The sequence below is a fragment of the Ambystoma mexicanum genome, chromosome 3p (genome assembly GCF_040938575.1).
Source record: "Ambystoma mexicanum isolate Mex_15411 chromosome 3p, UKY_AmexF1_1, whole genome shotgun sequence".
NCBI lineage: Eukaryota > Metazoa > Chordata > Amphibia > Caudata > Ambystomatidae > Ambystoma > Ambystoma mexicanum.
Genome location: NC_090925.1, coordinates 702,134,245 through 702,150,050, shown reverse-complemented (window position 1 = coordinate 702,150,050; position 15,806 = coordinate 702,134,245). Strand labels below are relative to the sequence as shown.

The following is a 15,806-nucleotide window of genomic DNA, read 5'->3' as shown; positions in this document are numbered from 1 at the left end:
CGCAAACATCCCTGACCAGTTCATCCACAGGGCGTTCCCTTGGGAGTCTGGCTGGGGGAACCTGGATGCAAATCCTGGGCATTGTTTGTTTCCGCTTGTGGCGAATAGGTCTATAGTGGGGAAACCCCACTGAGCGAAGAGATCTTCTACGATATCTCTGTGAAGGACCCATTCGTGTTCTTCTGGGAGGGAGTCTCTGCTTAGGGCATCCGCTAGGGAATTGAGCTCCCCTGGAACATGTTGTGATGACAGGAAGATGTTCCGTCTGAGTGCCCATATCCAGATTTTCTGGGCAAGCTTGGACAGATTTGGCGAACGAGTCCCTCCTTGTTTGTTCAGATAGAACATGGCTGTCGTGCTGTCCGTCTGGATCTGCACCGACAAGTTTAGCAGATGGGGCTCGAACGCCTGAAGCGCTCGGAATACTGCCAGAAGCTCTAGCAGGTTGATGTGGTTCTTGGCTACTGAGTGAGACCAGAGACCCTGAGCTGTGTGGTGGAGATGGTGAGCTCCCCACCCAGTCAGGCATGCATCTGTAGTCACCACTGCCTGTACTTCGGGATCGTAAAAGGGTTTTCCCCCTGCGAGATTCTCTGTTGTCCACCAGTGTAAGCTCTGTACGAGTGTTGGCGAAACGACCACTAGATCGTCCCACTGACCACTTGCCTGAGACCACCGTTTCGCCAACCATTCCTGCATGGGACGCATGCGCAGACGCGCGTGGGGGACCAGGTAAATGCATGACGCCATCATGCCCAGTAACCGCATTGCTTTGCGTACCGTTATTTGTTGACCTGACTGATAATGTGGAATTTGCAGTAGTATATTCCGAATTCTCTCTTCCGAAGGGAAGGTCAACCCTTTCTGAGTATCTAGGATTGCTCCTAGGAACTGTTTTGAGGTGCTTGGCACCAGACTTGACTTCTTCTCGTTGATAGAGAAGCCTAATTCGTGGAGGAGGTCGATAGTCCTCTGAATGTTTGACCTGCAAATTCCTGGGGTTTCCCCCGTTATGAGCCAGTCGTCCAGATAAGGGTATACAGGGATTGCCTCCCTGCGTAGGTGTGCAGCTGCCACCGCCAGTACCTTGGTGAATACCCTTGGTGCTGAAGCTATACCGAAGGGCAGTACCTTGAATTGGTAGTGGCGACTGTCCACCTTGAAGCGCAAGTATTTTCTGTGCGCTGGGAGCATGGAAATATGAAAATAGGCATCTTTCATATCCAAGGTTGCCATGTAATCCCCCTTTTTTAGGAGGGGGGATTACCTCTTGTAGCGTGGTCATACGGAATTTTTGGGGCTTGACATACTTGTTGGCAGGCCGTAAGTCCAATACTGGGCGCATTGTCAAATCTTTCTTTGGCACAAGGAAGTAAGTTGAATAGATACCCTTGTTTACCTGGTGTCCTGGGACGAGTTCTATCGCGTCCTTTTGTAGCAGAATGGCGATCTCCTCGAGAAGGATCTTCTGATGTTCTAAGGAGTGTATTCTTTGTCGTGGAGGGTGGTTCCGGGGACGCTGCAGTAATTCTATACAATATCCTGCGGACACTGTTGACAGCACCCATCTGTCTGAGGTGATCCCTTCCCAAGCCTGGGTGAAGTTGGAAATGCGTCCCCCTACTGGGGTTGCGTGAGAAGGGACCCTGAACTGAGCGTCACTGCTTTGGCGGAGGCGTGCCACCTCCCTTGTTGGGGCTGCCTCTGCCTCTTCCACGACCTCTCTTGTTACCTTTACTGTAACTTTGGGTAGACTGCTGGTTGTTGTTCCATTGTGTACCCTGTCCTTGGGCATAGTTGCCTCTATGTGAATTTTGGCCGCGTGGGCGACGAAAATTATTGTTCCCCCTCTGGTTCGGGGGTTTGTTGGTAAGCTGGCCAAGGGATTTGAGAGTCTCGTACTCGTCCTTGGCATTTTTAAGTGCGTCTTCGACCGCTTTCCCAAACAATAGATCTGGTTCCACCGGCTTGTCTATTAATGACGCCTGTTTTTCTGTCTTGAAACCCGACTGCCGTAACCACGCATGTCTCTTGATAACAGTACCTTCTGCTATCAATCTTCCTGCGTTGTCTGCAGCGTCGAAAGTTGCTTTTAAAATGCAACCAGACACGGCTCTCCCTTCTGCCGAGATCCGAGCCAACTGGCCCTTTAACGGTTCAGGAGCAGAGGCTATGAGCGCCGCGACCTCTTCCCATTGATGGCAGTTGTAACTTGCCAACAGGGTGGTGGAGTTAGCAATCCTTGCTTGGTAGGCGGACGTTGAGGCTACCTTCCTGCCAAACCCGTACAGTCTTTTGCTCTCCTTGTCGGGAGGAGCTTCCGACGACGATAAGGGTGTCCCAGCCCTCTTCCGAGTGTTGGTAACCACTAGGGAGTCTGGTTTAAGATGACCTCTTATATAAAGAGGGTCAGACTGGGCTGCCCGAAAAAGTTTTTCGACTCTGGGGTTGACGGCTCTGGTGAGGATAGGATTCACCAGGGATGGATCGATTCTACGTTGGATGGATTTAAGGATAGGGATGGTCTGAGCGACCGGCCTCCTCTCTCCCACCAACTCTTCTGCGAAGTCCCTTTCCTCCTGTACACCGTGGGTGTCGATGTGAAAATGTTCTGCTGCGCGAGCAAGAACTTCATTAAGGAGGGGTTGGTTATCAACTGGCGAGTCGGTAACTGGGGCTTCGCTCTCTACCGGGGAATCTACTCTGTAAATTTCCTCATCTTCTACCTCCTCCAGGTCCTCATCCTCCGCATAGTATTCAGACCCGGTTCGTTCCTCCATAATTGAAAACTCCTGGTCCCCTTCAGGGAAAGGTTGTCCTTGGTATCTGGGGTGTGGAGTAGAGTATGGATTAGAGTAAGGCTGCACCTCGAAGGGGTCAGGTCTTTCGACCCGGGCCTTTTTACTTAGGGGGATAGGATCAGAGGAGCCTGAGGGTGTGGCCCCTTGAGGGTCATACGAAAGGAAATGTTCTGGGTTTTTGTCATAAAAATCCGCTAAGGAAGACATTCTTGACATGACCCTGTCTATGTCCTCACTGGACCATTCTTTGGAACAGGGTATGGCTTTAGTAGGCAACTTAGAGGACTTATCAAGGGTACCCTTGCTGGATGTTGCTGTCCCAGTAGATTTATGTTTATCTGTCTGCTTGGGGTGGAAGGATGGTCTTACAGGAGTGGAAGGCTGAGCTTTCCGCTGTTTCCCTCCCTCCCCGTGCGTGGAAAAATGTTTTCCCTGCCCCTTAGAGGCCCCAGAGACTTTCGACGCCTGGCGCCGAGGGTCGGGAGAGGTATTCTGTTTGGAGCGTGGGGCCTCGCTGGTGTTAACTGCGCTCTCGGTCTCTTGGAGCGCGGCCTGGGGGTGGAAGTCGTCTTCGTCTTCCGACGATGGAACTTCCGTTAATCTAGGGAGCGAGGCACTCTTGGCAAGAGTGGATGATTGCCTTGCGTCATGAGGCGATCTCGATCGAGAGCGCCCAGAGGACACCGAGTCGGACCGTTCTATCCGTGCCTCTTTCCGAGAAGTCGACGTCGTCGAGGTTCGGTTGGACTTAGTGTGCTTAGTGTGTGTAGGTGTAGCGCTTGCGTCGCCGGGGGTCTTCCCCATAGCCGCCCTGCCGGACAACCTCCCGAGGTCGGGGACCTGCGCTCGGCAGTCTTTCGACGCCGTAATGCCCTCGCCGTCCGAAAGTACGGCGTCGCTGCCATCGCTGAAGGCGCCCTCCGCTGCCATGGCTGCCTGCCTGGCGTGGTGGGCCCAACGCTTTGTCGACCAGTCCTTAAGTGTTTTAGGTTTAAACCTACTACACGCTCTGCAGTTCGCTTCGGGGTGGTCCCTCGGCAAGCAGAGATTGCACGTGGCGTGCCTGTCGACCCAAGGGTATTTGCGATTGCACTTGGGGCAGAATTGGAAAGGGGTACCCTCCATACGCACCTTGAGGCAGCGGGCTGATAAGTGTAGGAAATATATATGTACCTATATACCAAGAGTGAAGAGTATGTACCACCCCCCACTCTCCCTACTTGCAGGGCCGAGGCCAGCGGCCTACTAGGCCTGGGCCGAGGCCAGCGGCCTTCCGAGGCCCAGATCCGTCGTGCAGCAGCCGACGGTCGATGTCTTCTCCAGCCGTCGTCGAGATCGATGGTCGACGTTGGGGTGGGGAAGGATGTCAATAAATAATTTTAAATTGCAATATAATAGCAAAAGTATGGCTAAGGCCAGGGGACTCCGCAAGATGCTTCCGACCAGTATGGCGGAAAAAAACAATCTGAGGATCCTAGATGCGTGAGGGATCTTGGGTACAGTGGACGTCACACTAGGGATAGTATTACTGGCACGCCTGTGTCGACGCCCATTTTCGAGTTTCGAAAAACAAACTGTAATACTCCGCAGCTTCCACTAGATGTCGGCCTATGCACAGCATGTGATCTAAGCAGATTCCACAAGCCTCAGAAATATATATATATTTAAGGACTGGAATTCATGTGCAATAGGGAGATAGGCATCACCTTTTTGCTGTTTTGCACAAGTCTATGGTTTACTACCAGCTAGATGTTCACATGCACTAAGCACTTTATAGCTCAGATGCACTAAGCACTTTATAGGCTACTATAAACTCGGAGTATTATATCCGGGTAAATGCTGCTTTGCATATTTGCACCGGGCAGTTCGTTTACAGTGCATTCCAGCATCCTTCGATGCCAGTAAAGAGTCCTTTTTACTCTAATATGTGAATGGCCAGCAACATTGCTGTGAGGATAAATATCACAGCTACTAAAGCCCAATCCGTTCATATACTGCAGCAGTTTTATGGGCAGCACTGCATTACGTGCTTAACTGCTTAGATGGCATTTTTCCATCTTTCTCATTAGCAGTAATTCTGGACAGCAGATTAAAGCGTTCCACTGCCCACATAATTTTAAGGTAACAATTGTAGACACCCAATCACGTTGATATTAAAGGCATGCACAGACTATTAAAGCATGATAAATGCATAGCAGTTACTAATTTTGGGAAATGTTTTGCATTTTGTATTAACTTTCTCTGGTAATTATATTGCTCGTTTGAGATTTTTATCTAGCCTGTGAAAATGCAAACTGTAATGCAATTAAGTTGTGTGATCACAATATAATTTACATGTTTTCACTAGCTTGTAGCGACTGCGGTCTTTTGCATGTGTAAAGATGTCTGCCATTGAGGAATCGCATTAGCATTTAACTTCCATGGAGACACTTCATCCGGTGTGCAGGGGATAGAGATGTATGAGCCTTTTTAAAGTCACCTTGTCTATGTTTACACTTTTCTACGTGACCAAGCGATTTGTGTACCGCGAAACGCGTCGCTTTCTGTTCCTTTTTCCTTGCCATGCTGACTTTAAAATAAAGGACTGTTAGTCTAGACGAACTTTGGTGTTTTTGCCTCAGTGCAGAGAGTCACCTTGGCTTTCTCTACTGTTCTTGGGAGTGCATCCCGTCAACTTCTTCCCATTTCTATCACGGATCGGGCAATTAGTTTTATATATATAAGGTTGTCAGCAAGCGGCAAGTAACGCCGCGAAATGCGTCGACTTTTCTGGGAAGGCCGAGAATGAAAGATGGCTGGATATTTGAGAGCCAAGTTTTTTAACCAATAAAGAGGTTATTACGGATATGCTCGAGGCGGTCTTATTTTTCAAGCATGGTATGAAGGAGAGTGCTCCTCAAATCCTCGAGTGCTCAGGGCTGACGGCTAGTCAGTTTCTTGGGATATTTTCTTGTATTTTTATTATTTTTGTTTGCTTGGAGCACTCGTTTGCATTTTAAGGTTCCTGTTTTTTTTTTTATTTAAATATACTTGCACCACATATCCATGCCTAGAAAACCTGCTCTTTGTTTTGATGTTTAGGTTGTTGGGTTGCACTGCATGTTGGCTTCCCCCATCCCTTGATGAACAGCAGCCGTCTTGGGCTCAACTGCGCCTCAAGCGAGCCAAGGAAACCAATGCTTAACAGTGCACATTACTTCCCCCAAGGGTCCTCACCAGAATCCCTCCCCAGTGGTTCTAATCCAGAATGAAGGCCAAGCTGGGGGTAGGGTAGCGAAGACACATCCACAGTTGAGCGGGAAAAGTGTGGCAGTTCTCCAAAAAACTGGGAGAGATTTTCCAGAGCAGGTTTTTACCAATAGACCACAACAAGAACTAGATCACCTTGTAGTACTGAAAGCAGTCTTCCACAGCACTGTTGTCGGAGTCTTTTCTCCCTCTTTCCATTAACAACAAGTTTCAGACCATGCGTCTCAGTCTACGTGAGCGGAGAGTATCACATAGGCACTCAGGTCTGGCCTGAATGGATCACGTGAAGCAGGCCAGAAGCAGGTCACCCAACACCCTTTCCTCCTTTTGTCACATAGGAAAAAAGTAATAACAGCCCATTTAACAGTTGTTTTAACCTCAACATTAAACCACCTCCAGAAGCGGTGGGCATGCATACTCCCCGCGCACAGTGTACATCAGTCAGATGTTTGCATGCACAGTTTCTCCTTGCAGCCTAATTGTGGAGGGAAATCACTCAAAGGGAGGTAGGAGGCTGTGATTCACAGATTGTTTCTGCTACACTAAACGTAACATGGCTCAGCCTCACTCATGTTGTGAGACTTGCCATACCACTGCTGCTGTTCCATGTTGGTTGCGTATAACCCGGGGGCTCCAAGCAGGATTTTGTGGTTTAGTAGATGGCTGTTTTTGCAAATGACTGTAATATGAAGTTCTTGTTCCCTGTTGGACCCTGATCTACAAGTGCCATGATACAAAGGAACCATCAGGATAACTTCGGATACCTACGGACTCTGACGGGGCAGTAGAGACAGGTTTGACTAAGTGTGGGGGGTGGGGGGAAAGAAGAGAAAGGGCACACGACCACTCCTAGTACAGGGGCTCAGAGACCAAGCCACTGGCATCCTCCAAGCCAAGTCCTCAAAGCAGGAGGGTCTAGGTTACCTCCACAGCGGAGGCCCCACACTAGGTATGCATGCACATACACACAAACTGCTCAGTGCCAGACTAACACACACACACACACTAACACACACATACCCACACCCCACCCGGCTATAACCGTACACACAATGAGAAACTCCTGCCACACCAAGAGCACAGCAACGTGATGCTTACAGGGCACACTAATGAATAGACAAGGCACCCTGCCCCCACCCATCACTATCTGCATGTTTCAAGGCAGACCCCAAATGGTTTCTCCAAACCCCACAGCTCTATTGCTGTTTCCATTACCACAGGTTCGTTGCTTTCCTCCTCTCGCACCCGCAGTCGGTTCAGCACTGGACTGGAGAGCCGTGCTGTGCCATTGGATAGGCGCTGCCCGATTGCACCCGGCTCGATGTCCTCCACACTGCTGGCATTGACGATGATATCCACACCCTGTGGGAAGAGAAGAATGGGGGAGAAAGATGCACGAGGAAGTGGTGAGATGAGAAGAAAGAGGAGCGCAGAGTGGTTGAGAGAGCGGGAAGGGGACGAGAGGGGTGGGGAAAAAAGGAAGCAGGGTGGGGAGATGAGGAATAATGAAACAGGAGCACAATGAGGAACCAGAACGAGGGAGGGTGGCCGAGATGTGGCGATCACAAGGTCAGAGAAGTAGATGAATGGGAGGGGAGCGATGAACAGTGAGATGTGTGATATAGACATCAAGAGGGAAAGAGAAATGATGCGAAGGGGTTCAGTGGGGGGGTGTTGGAAGGAAGCAAGAAGGGGTGACATTTATGGGAGAGTGAGATAAGCGGAGAGAGGTGGGTAGACCGAGAAAGAGAAAAGAAACAGAAAGAGGAGGAGAGATGGGAAACCAAAGGGGGAGGGCGACGTTTGGGGAGAGGGTGAGATCGAAAGGAGATTAGGGGGAGATGAAGAGAGTTAAGCAGAAAGGGGGAAAGGCAGGTTAGATGTGGACACTAGGAATATTAATACTCCTAGACCTCGCTTCCTCGTTTATGCCTGTGTAGCACCATACAGACAACTCCTGGTAACAACAGAGGGGCAGGGCCACGAGGCAGAGGGCAAGAGAGCTGGGGACAGAGACAAAGAGAAAGGGCTCATGGAGACAAAAGGTCAGGTAAACAAGGAGGCAGAGGTAAGGAAAGGGTGAAATAATGAGAAAGAAGGTGGCGAAAACACAGAGAAAGTGGGCGTTGGATAGACCAAGAGATCGATAAGGAGAGGGCTAAACAGATTGGGAGTACGATCCAAGTCATCACTTGCCAACAGAATCTCACCAGTCAATCACCCAATAGATCCCCATTATCTCTCTCCCTATAGAATCTCAGGAGTCAGTCCCATCTAGACCTGACCCGGTTACCCCCCCCCCCCCAGAGCCCCAGCCTGACCTTCCCCTCTGTGGAATGCCGCACGGCACTCCTGTGATGAAACCCACATGTAGTTCCCCTATGGAGTTCCAACCTCTGACTTTCCTGACAGAATCTCATTCGCGGAATCTCCCCTTCTGGTTTTTTTTCCTGTATACAGCCCCACCGGTCACTCCCCTACAGAATGCCAGCCGTCACTCCTTCCACTATAAAATCCCGTCACTGTGGTCAGACCGCCTACAACCATGTGTACAGCTAAACATGGGCTCTCAATCACCTGAATCTTTAGACAAAAGCAGACGAGAAAGTGTGGCAGCAAAAGAGAGAGCGAGAGAAAAGGAGAGGGAGAGAAAAGGGGAAACATCATGTGAGCGCAGGAGGAAAGAGGAGCAAGTGCATGAGAAAATCAGGGAGAGGGTGAGCAAAACGGAGGGACGTGCAAAGAAATTGGTGAGAAAATGGAGAGAAAAGGGCAGAAGGAATAAAAGAAGAAATAAGAAAGAGGGAACAGCGAGAGAAATGGGGGAGCAAGAGAGAAGCATGGGTGAAGCATTAAACAAGAATTAGAAATCAGGGCGCTAAATAAAGGGGAGAACATCTTCAACCAAAAAAACGGAATTTCAGTAACAAACATTTATTTGCCAAGTGCGTGGTCTTTGCAATCCGTCTTTGGGCTAAGATGGCAGGCAGGGGTGGTAAATAAATTTGGGCCAAAATCACAAGTCTGGGGACGTGAGGGACAACTATTGGATGGCGATAGAACAGGGAAACAGATGGGGAAGAATCGGGTGGATGGTTCGGAGTCAATCAATGAGATGGGTTGCAGAGGCAAGGGGGAAGCCCCAGAGGGCAGGGAGGATACATTCTATTTGGTGGTGAGAATTCAATGGGTGAGGGGATCCATTCTGGAAAGAAGAGACATTTGATTGACAGGGTGGGGTCAGGGGGCAGGGAAGGTGGGGAGCAACCCCATTTCATCAGGTTGAGGGTCATAGCAATATACATCTTGCTAGCATATCTGATGTTCCCAGCATTCCTTTCATGTGCCTCGAGACTGCAGCCAGAGTACCCCCACTGAGACACTTGCTCATTGAAAATGGTGCTGGCAGTCAGGTGGAGCAGGGAGTAAATGACGCGAGGGACTGCCCAGCCAGTCTTGCTTTCCTTCCATTAAAATGTTTTGAGAAACAACAAATGGCCCTATTAATCGCGAGTAAATAAGAAGGGCCCCGTTTTAACCCCGACACCCCTAACCCATGCTGGTAGGTATAAGAAATGACAAAGGACCAATCCACATCCATCAACAGACTAGAACTAGTTCAAGAAATGTTGGGTTTCTTCTGATTGAGATGTCAAAATGAGCCAACTCCAGTAGCCTTCCACCATTTCTATCCAACAAGGAGTCTCCATCCTTGGGGAAACTGATCAGTCCTTCAGAATACCAGTACTGTATTTTTACATTGTACACAGCACCTTACGCTGCAGTGCAATGGGGATACTTTTGTATCATATTAGCTTTTCACACATGGGATTTTCAGCACCTTTTATATGTGCCTTATGACAAGCTGGTGCCAGCAGTTACATTTTGACAATGTTTTCATTATTTCTGGTGTGATCATTTGCCTTTACTCCGCATGGCTACTAAACATGGCTAGTAACAAAAGGTCTGTGCACAAGATTTTCGCTTGTTCTTTAGCTATATTGTAGTTTGGCCTTCTTCCTGCCATCTCAGGTCTGGAAAGTCCTTATAAGATCATGCACCTGCCCGGGAACGCTGCTGCATTTGCGGGCTAGTGAGCCGTTGTGTGGCCCAAGAAGGGGGCTGGGATGGTCTAGTCCCAGTCCACAACACCGGTAGTAGAAATGCAGCTACTGGGGCAGACGTGAAACTAGCAGTTGTCCCTGATTGGACAACTAATGGCTGTTTGAATGGTGCAGATCCTTACCATTGGTGGGTTGGACTTGCTTCCAGCTCGGACTTTGGATAAGAGGAGGTCTCCTGCAGCCATTCTTCAGATCTACATTGGAGCTAAGAATCCTTCTTAAGAAGAGCAGCCCATTGATGACCAAAGTACAACTTCTGCAGTGACCCAGCAAGCATTCCAGCGACCATCCCGGGGATGCCCTGCTCCTCTGGCTGATCTCGGAAGATGCTCGTCGGTTCTCCAGTCCTTGGATTAGTGGCACCAATGATTTGACATCCTTGAGGATCCATCCCCTCAGAGCTTTCAGAAGTGTACCTTGCCTGCCCAGTGGACTAACCAGCTCCCTCATGAGCTACCTTGCTAGAAGCGTTGCCATTCAGCGTTCAAGCCCGGAACTTTGACGGTCGCCTGCTTGTGCCGCAAGTCTCATTCTTCACGAATTTCAGCTTCCTATCTTTAAGAGCAGCTTAAGTGACTGACACCAAGGAAACCTGCCGTCGCCTGCAAACAGTGATCGTCGCAGGAACTCGCCTTTCTCCATCCTGTGAAATGTCCTGAAGAGGTCTGCATCATTGGAATCCACATTTCTCCATCAATAGAGATTGCATCTTGCAGTTGCAACCGACTAGAGAATCCTTGAACCGTCAACACCTGGCCACCTCTCACTGCAACAAAGGATGGAACGCTGCACTCCCAGTGACCACCAGTCGACCCATTGTGATCCCTAATCAAATCAGAGTCAGGGGGGTTAAGTAAGCATAACTGTGCCTAGGATAACATTGGGAACAAGTCCCTTTGTGTCCCATCTCCCTCTTACCTACCTTTGATCATCGAACCTTGGTCAAGCATCTTGCCCCTGGGTTAGCCTTGGGTCTGGAAGAGAGAGGAGAAGTTACCTGTCCTCTGTTAAACTGTTGAACCTTTAATACTATTCTGTAAGACCAGCAAACGTCTATTGCATCCGTCTACAGAATAGATACCCGTGAGAAACCCTGTATTGGAACCTGTCACTTTTGGGCACTAGGCCCCATACATCTTAGAGTTTGAACAACTAAAGTTTATGGAATTGAACTTATGACTGCTTCTGATCCTTTGAGCTGCATCTGTTTTACTTACCTGTTTTTCATGGAAAGTTATTTGATGATGTCTACTGATGATTGCATACATTTGTATTATAGGGTAGTGTGTGATCATACTACCTGCTAGTTTCATTGTCAGTGGGCCTCATTACACAGATGGCGGTAGGGATTTACCGGTACCGGTAAAATACCGGTACCTGTAAATCCTTACTGCCTTACTACGAGGTCCCTTTGCGGGTTGGGGGATTTAATGCCTGCTTTTTGCAGGTGTTAAAATCCAACCCGCTAAGGGACCTCGGAGCTAATTACGGCACTGCAAAATTGCGGTGCCGTAATTAGTGCCTGCCCCATTCCCATAGAGCCCTATGGGGCAGAAATGGGAATGGGGAAGGGCAATGGTGGAAGGGGGATTTACCGCCCCTCCAACCTTGGAATGGGGCGGTAAATCCCCTTTCCGCCAAGGCGGTGCCGGTATTTTACCGGCATGAGCCATGGCGCTAATAGCGCCATGGCTCACCGCCTACCGTGTAATGAGGCCCAGTGTGTTGTAAAGGTCTAAATAAATGACTATTATTTTAACTGATTGACCGCTCTACTCACTTACCTGGAATGGGTGTTGGCTAAACTCTCAAAGTTCCCCTCTCTACTATAACTAGGGTGGCTTGGTAAAATCTTCCCACCAGGCCTGAATTTAGAAATCTATCTTAACAGACATCTTTAACCCCGTACTTGCCAAGGACGAGGTTGCTTGTCCTAGGTGCACGGGGAATCCAGTAGGCTCATTTTTCTTGGCAGTTAAGAGTGCTCGCAACATAGCAGTGGACTTTTGTTGAGGGCTGTAAGCCAACCGAAGCTCCTTTTTTTAAAGCCAACAGGGGATTACTTTATGAATGGTAGAGGACCAGCAATTACTGTCTTTAGATGGTGTAAAGAGTCAACAGGAAACCTTACTTGGCTGGAGCAGTTTTGCAGCTTGAACGGTCAAAGGCATGTGATGCACATAGACTTAACGAGTGGTGATTGGATCGGTGTTGTAAACAGGGTCTTCAAAAATGTGAAATCAGTATGGATGAGTCGGTTTAGTGAGAATCGCTCATGATGTTAATCAAAAACACACACACACACTGTTCTTTGTATGCCATTCTTGTTAATTATTGCTGTGATAAAAACACGTCTTGCCTTCAAGTCCTCAGCTATTTGGGCGGGACATACCTAATGAATAACAAAAGAAAGCTGAAAAACTGTTGTTCCAAATGTACAATAGAGTTGTGACATTTCCTCTGCAATCCGTCAAGTGAAGATGTCAGATCGCAGTCCTCATTCTTTTTTGTCTTAGACAGATTGACTGGGGCCTACAAGAGACCTAAAAAAGGACTTATTCGAGTGCGCTTTGGAAGAGGCAAGGTAGCAGTGGTAACCAAGAAGTGTGGGAAGCATCAGCAATGGAGTAGCAAGCTGCACTGTGGGTAAGAGGGAAAGGCAAAGAAGTTCCCTGAGATCAGAACCAAAGAGTGTTGAGAGACAGAGATGCCAATGGACGCAAAGGGTAGGCTCTGCCGGGAGAGGACGTGACCAACCCAAACTAGAGATGCTGCAGGGGGTTGGGGTGGGACCTCTCAAACGCTGCTGTTGGACAAAGGGGAGTTTGCAAACTAACAAAAGAGCACACATCAAAGAAACGTGGTTAAATGGAAAGGCTGAAACATTTAGGAACACCGGCGGGGGTGCATCGCTGGTCCATTGAAGAGAGGCTCCAACAGACCAGTGTGATGAATCAAGGGTTCTCGTCCCTTCTCCTGAAGGTCAGCCTGCCCCACAAGACCCTACCTAGGGGTCTGGGCAAGTGGGACCTCACTGGGAGATATTACCCCTTAAGGGGACAAGGACTCCCGTTCCTATGAGGAACTCCCTAAGCGACACAGCCTAGTAGCATACATGGGACTAATTGCTACAAAGACTAATGTACCACATATCTGTTTGGTTGATGGCAGAGGCGTTGCTAGTTGGGGCTGGGGGGCTATCGCTCTGGGTCTTTTGGTTGTAGCTGTGGATAGGAGCTCAGGGGCTACAACCAAAAGGCTAGCAAGCCTCGAGTCCTGACAGTCTCAACATTAGTGTTGTCCCAGATCTTTTCCAGATCCAGTAGCACACCATGCTAAAGTAAATGCTATGTAAGTATCCTATGCCGGGGAACCTCCCTGATGGGAGCATGCCTGGAAGAGGTGGACCAGAGAACAGTCCCTGAGCCTGTGACTTTCAAAGAGTGACTGAATGCCCAAGTGAGACGCTGGAGACCCGAAGTATCCAACAACGGGAGAACCACTGTACTGCATGAAAGCAGAGTCCTGCTGCAGGTGATGCTGAGACCACGTCTCTACCATGGTCGGCAGAGCACCCAACCCAACACACCGAGACCATAAGAGAAGATTAACTGGAAGCACAAGCAGCTTCCAAGCCGTAAAGCCAGTGTACGCTGTAAAGGAAGCCGGGAACGGGAGACCAACAAGAACACAGAATTAAAGTGATTGGGAATGCAAGCAGCTTCCCAATCGCCAACTCTGCGAATGGCAGCAGGAGAGCCGGAGATGAGGGTCCCACAAAGAGAAGGAAGGAGAAACACAGTGCCTGAGAAGAGCACTCGAGCGTATGCAAATACCTGCAATGTTCCCCAGACTGCAGAGAGGTAATGGAGAACGAGAGAAGCAGGAGGCCGCCAATGAAGATGAGAAGATGAACTCACCCCAGTACTCACAAAGAGTTACTTAAAATAAACCTGTGTAATTGGAACTGTATAAAGCTGAGAACGAGTTAATTGAATAATCCTAGATGGGAAGTCTATGAAGGTTCCAAACCAGAACCTAATAACAAAGGGAAAATACTATACGAGTCACAATCTGCAAAGATAAGTAGCTGTAAACTAAAGTCTGGTAACAGAGGAGGACAGACAAGTTTGTCAAGTACATGAAGTGGCAGAATGAGAAAGAGAGAATCCATAAGTGGGCAGAAACCACAACCAAGCTAAGAGAATCTGGATCAAAGGACTGTGGGAGAGCTAAAACCTCCAATCAACAAATGAGAAAGTATCACGAAGAAGGTTGGCCCAAACACTCTGTTAAAGAGAGTATCAAATCCAAGAACATTGTACAGGAATTACAAGAGTTAATTCAAGAAATAAAGACTATTACTGAAGATTCTGCTAGATAAATAACAACCAGAATCAAGACATTGATAAAAGAAAATAGCTGTTGGAAAAGACTGCTATATCAGAAGAATCAAGCCAATCTCCTGGAACTGTTTAAGTTTAGTTTCTTAGTGGTAGGGTCAGGGTAGAACTAGTTTTGGACGGAGGACTTTTCTTCCTTTGGGACTTCCTGGAAACAGACAAGCAGCTTTCATTCCTTGGTCGTTCTCGTATTTAAATAAAAGTAGTTTGGAAATTTCTTCCAAGAGTCCGACTCCTCCTTCAGACCAGCTACATAGGGCAAGGTCCAAAAGGAGGGATAGAAGTTAAGTCACTGCGACAGCGAAGGCGCAGATCAAACTGCCAGGAACCTACGGAGTGCCGGAGCCACAGGCCATGAGGGAAGTGGGGAAACATTGCCAGAAAAAGACCATGGGTAACGCGCAATACAAATGGTAACCTCAAGGAGTTAAAAGGTTAGCCCGCAGTTGCCAGTTTAAAAAGGATCCAAGAGTTGAAAGACAACTGAACCATGAGTTAAAAACGCCAAATTATGGAAACTAGTACAAATTTCCAGAATCTGAGTGTGCACAACCTGCTCTTTCAAGAGTGCATTCATTTTTGTTGACTTTGCCAACGATAACATTGTCATCTTTAGGTAAAACCGGTACAAAGCCATCAATCAAGTGGAAGTAAAGGTTCAGCTTACTGTAATTGATGAATGGTTGAACAACCAGCTCAGTCTTAACCAGACTATGAATTAGCTCCATGTACCTCAAGCAGGTCTAGCCAGCATAAAAACAAAATAAACCATCCTATGCTGCCTTCGCTGTTGCAGGTTCTAGCATTGATGTCCTGTACAAAGTTAAAATTTGTGGTGCCATATTTGACTCTACCTTCTTCATGAGGATCTTTGTTAGTTCTTTTGTACCAGCACCTACCATCTCATGCTACTGCAAAACCCCAGGCAAATCGGACCAGCACCATGTAACTATTACACATACTGTCCTCGGTGCCAAAATAGATCACTGCAATGTAGGATTCCTGGGAGCCTGTCAGATCATGAACAGTTTCAAGATTCTGGTTAACACGGCAGCCAAGATAGTCTTTCCTTTCCCCAAAGAGTTCACATTATGCCCGTTCTCCAGAAACTCCTCCCCCCCCCCTTTCCAGTAAGGAACAGAGTTCAATTTCAAGATGCGGACTCTGAGGTATAAAGCCTTATTCTTCAAAGCTCCTACTTATCAGAAGGACAGAGCCACTTGGTACAC

The 15,806-nt window shown here is 48.3% G+C and overlaps 1 protein-coding gene across 6 annotated transcripts in view; it reads right to left on the bottom strand.

Annotated features, from left to right (window-relative positions):
- DBN1 (drebrin 1) overlaps nt 1-15,806 on the bottom strand; it is a 326,031-nt gene that overhangs the window by 123,500 nt on the left and 186,725 nt on the right. For all 6 annotated transcript variants that reach the window (XM_069651515.1, XM_069651516.1, XM_069651517.1 and 3 more), the window contains exon 5: nt 7,266-7,412. In XM_069651515.1, the coding sequence (XP_069507616.1) occupies nt 7,266-7,412 (147 nt within the window). The remainder of the gene's footprint in view (nt 1-7,265; nt 7,413-15,806) is intronic.